General features: G+C 49.1%; 1 protein-coding gene across 1 annotated transcript in view; it reads right to left on the reverse strand.

Moving 5' to 3' along the window:
* MESDC1 (mesoderm development candidate 1) overlaps positions 1–2,244 on the reverse strand; it is a 6,476-nt gene that overhangs the window by 1,339 nt on the left and 2,893 nt on the right. The window contains exon 2 of the mRNA XM_008587592.1: positions 1–763. Within this exon, the coding sequence (XP_008585814.1) occupies positions 1–763 (763 nt within the window). The remainder of the gene's footprint in view (positions 764–2,244) is intronic.

The raw sequence follows: 2,244 nt of genomic DNA on the forward strand, positions 1-2,244 counted from the left end.
CCGCTGAAGAGTGCGCAGCGGCTGCGGGCCAGCTCGCTGGGTGCCGCTTTCACCTCGCGCACACAGGCCAGCAGCGCCGACGCGCTCGTGCTCATGCACTTGACGCCCAGCTTGAACTGTTCGCGCGAAAAGCGGTCCCGCGACTTGTCACTGGCCAGGGCGCACGCGTCCGTCAGGAACTTGAGGTTGCGCGACAGGCCCTGCGACACCTCCAGCAGCAGCTGCGGCGTCATGTCGGCCAGCGGTGTGGCGCGCAGCACCGCGCAGCCCTGCTCCACCTCGTGGCGGCAGCGCGTCACGCGGTAGCGGTCCACCAGGCCCGGCTGCGCGGGCTGCGCGCCCGGCGTGGCCACGGCCGCCAGGTAGGCCGCATGGGCCGAGCATTCAGTCAGCGACACCACCAGGTCGCCCAGCTCCACCAGGCTGTCCCCCGCTTCCCCGAAGCGGCCCATGTTGAGCTGGCTCTGCACGTCGTGGGTGAGGATGGAGAGCCCCTTGGTGCGCGCTATGATGGTGTCCCGGCACTGCTCGAAGGATTCGACACCGGCACAAGAGGAGGCGGGACCCTCAAAGAGCACGGGCCGCGCCTCGCTCGACAGCAGCAGCAGGTCAGCCACCAGCTGCATCTTGCTCTTGCAGTGGTCGCAGACGGACACCAGCCTCTTCCGCGGCTGCGGGCAAGCTCCGGCGACAGCGCTCGCAGGGGCCGGAGAAGCCGCCTCGCCAGTGGGCTTCCCAGTCGTATAACTTCGTATAATGTATGCTATACGAAGTTATTACGGGGAGCAAGGTGTGAATCTAAATTGCATTGGGATAAAAAAATCCATGGGTTCTCCAAAGGAATCAAGAAGAGGAAGAAATAACTTTGACTATAAGGTTTTCAACAACTGCAAGAATAAGAAATTGATTGCCCATATGTATGTGGGGGGAGCAGTTTGGAGGTGGGAGGTGTTGAATTTGGTTTCAGACTCAGTTTGAGGTAATGTGGGAACTGCATATGTTCTGTAGGGTACTCAGAATTTGGGACTGTGCGAAAGGTCCAAAATCAATTTTGAAAAGTTGCCACATAAGATGAGGTCATTGCACACAGCTAGTGTTCATTACTCGTTTGAAAGATAAAATAAACTAATAGGGTTGAAGCTTATTATTTCGGGGCACTAGTTCTAAAATTTGAGCATGTTCCTGGTAGGGGAGGGGGTGTTGTTAAAATACATACTGCTGTACCCCACTCCCCAGAGTTTCTCATTTAGTAGGCCAGAGCCATTTGTGTGTCTAACAAGTTTCCACATGCTGGTCTGAGGACCACACTTTGAGCACTGGCTTAGGGAAATGAATATAGAAGGCACAAAGGAGTGCTGAGATTCCTGGGGGAGGAAGAAGAAAAGAAGATAAACAAAGTCACAGAGGTAGTGACCATTACTCACTAGTTGACACTAAGGACATAGATTCTAGAAAGGAGGTATTTCAGGATTTCAAGCTTAGGAAATAAATGGTATCAAGTGAAGTAGAGAGATAAAAATGAATGAGTAATGAGTATCAGATTTAATGGATAATATTGTCATTTGTGACCTTAGTGAGCAGTGTTTATCTTTGTGGGGTCACAAGCCTTTAAAAGTTTAATGAAAGTTGTGGATTCTCTCAGAAAAATGTACACGTGCCTGTAGTTTTACACACGCTTTTAAGAGGGTTCATAAATTTTATTGAGGTCCTTGGGTCCCAGATGAAGAACTCTGCTTTAAGGTAGTCTCATTAAGAGTGGTAGGTGTGGAAACCATATTTTAAGAGGGAAAGAGCAGGAAAGAAGGAAGTAATTTTAGAAATGAAAGGACACTTCCTCAAGATTGTAAAGATGGTTGGGACTGGACTGGTGATTGTGCAGTTTGCTTAAATGGAGGTCCTTAAAATAACACTTTGGCAGTCTGCACAGCTACCTGAGTTTTTAGGGATGTGTACTATGAAAAAATATAGACTCATTTCAGAAAACTGAAATGACCCATGGCTTTCTGACTTCCTTTCCTGGACACTTGTTTCTCTGCTGCTGTTAAACTCTGGTGTGGTCAGAACTGTTGACTGTGTTTGAGATGGTTCAGTCTGAACAGTCTTTCTGTCATGTATTAAGCAAGTTTCCCTTCTTCCAGGAAAAACATTATTTTTTCTACAAAAACGAATTATTTTTCTATCACTTGCCAATTCTAGTGGAAACATTTAGCTATTTGTTGTATCCTTGGCCTAATGCTCTGGAGT

This window comes from Galeopterus variegatus, unplaced genomic scaffold (assembly GCF_000696425.1).
Source record: "Galeopterus variegatus unplaced genomic scaffold, G_variegatus-3.0.2 Scaffold4461, whole genome shotgun sequence".
NCBI lineage: Eukaryota > Metazoa > Chordata > Mammalia > Dermoptera > Cynocephalidae > Galeopterus > Galeopterus variegatus.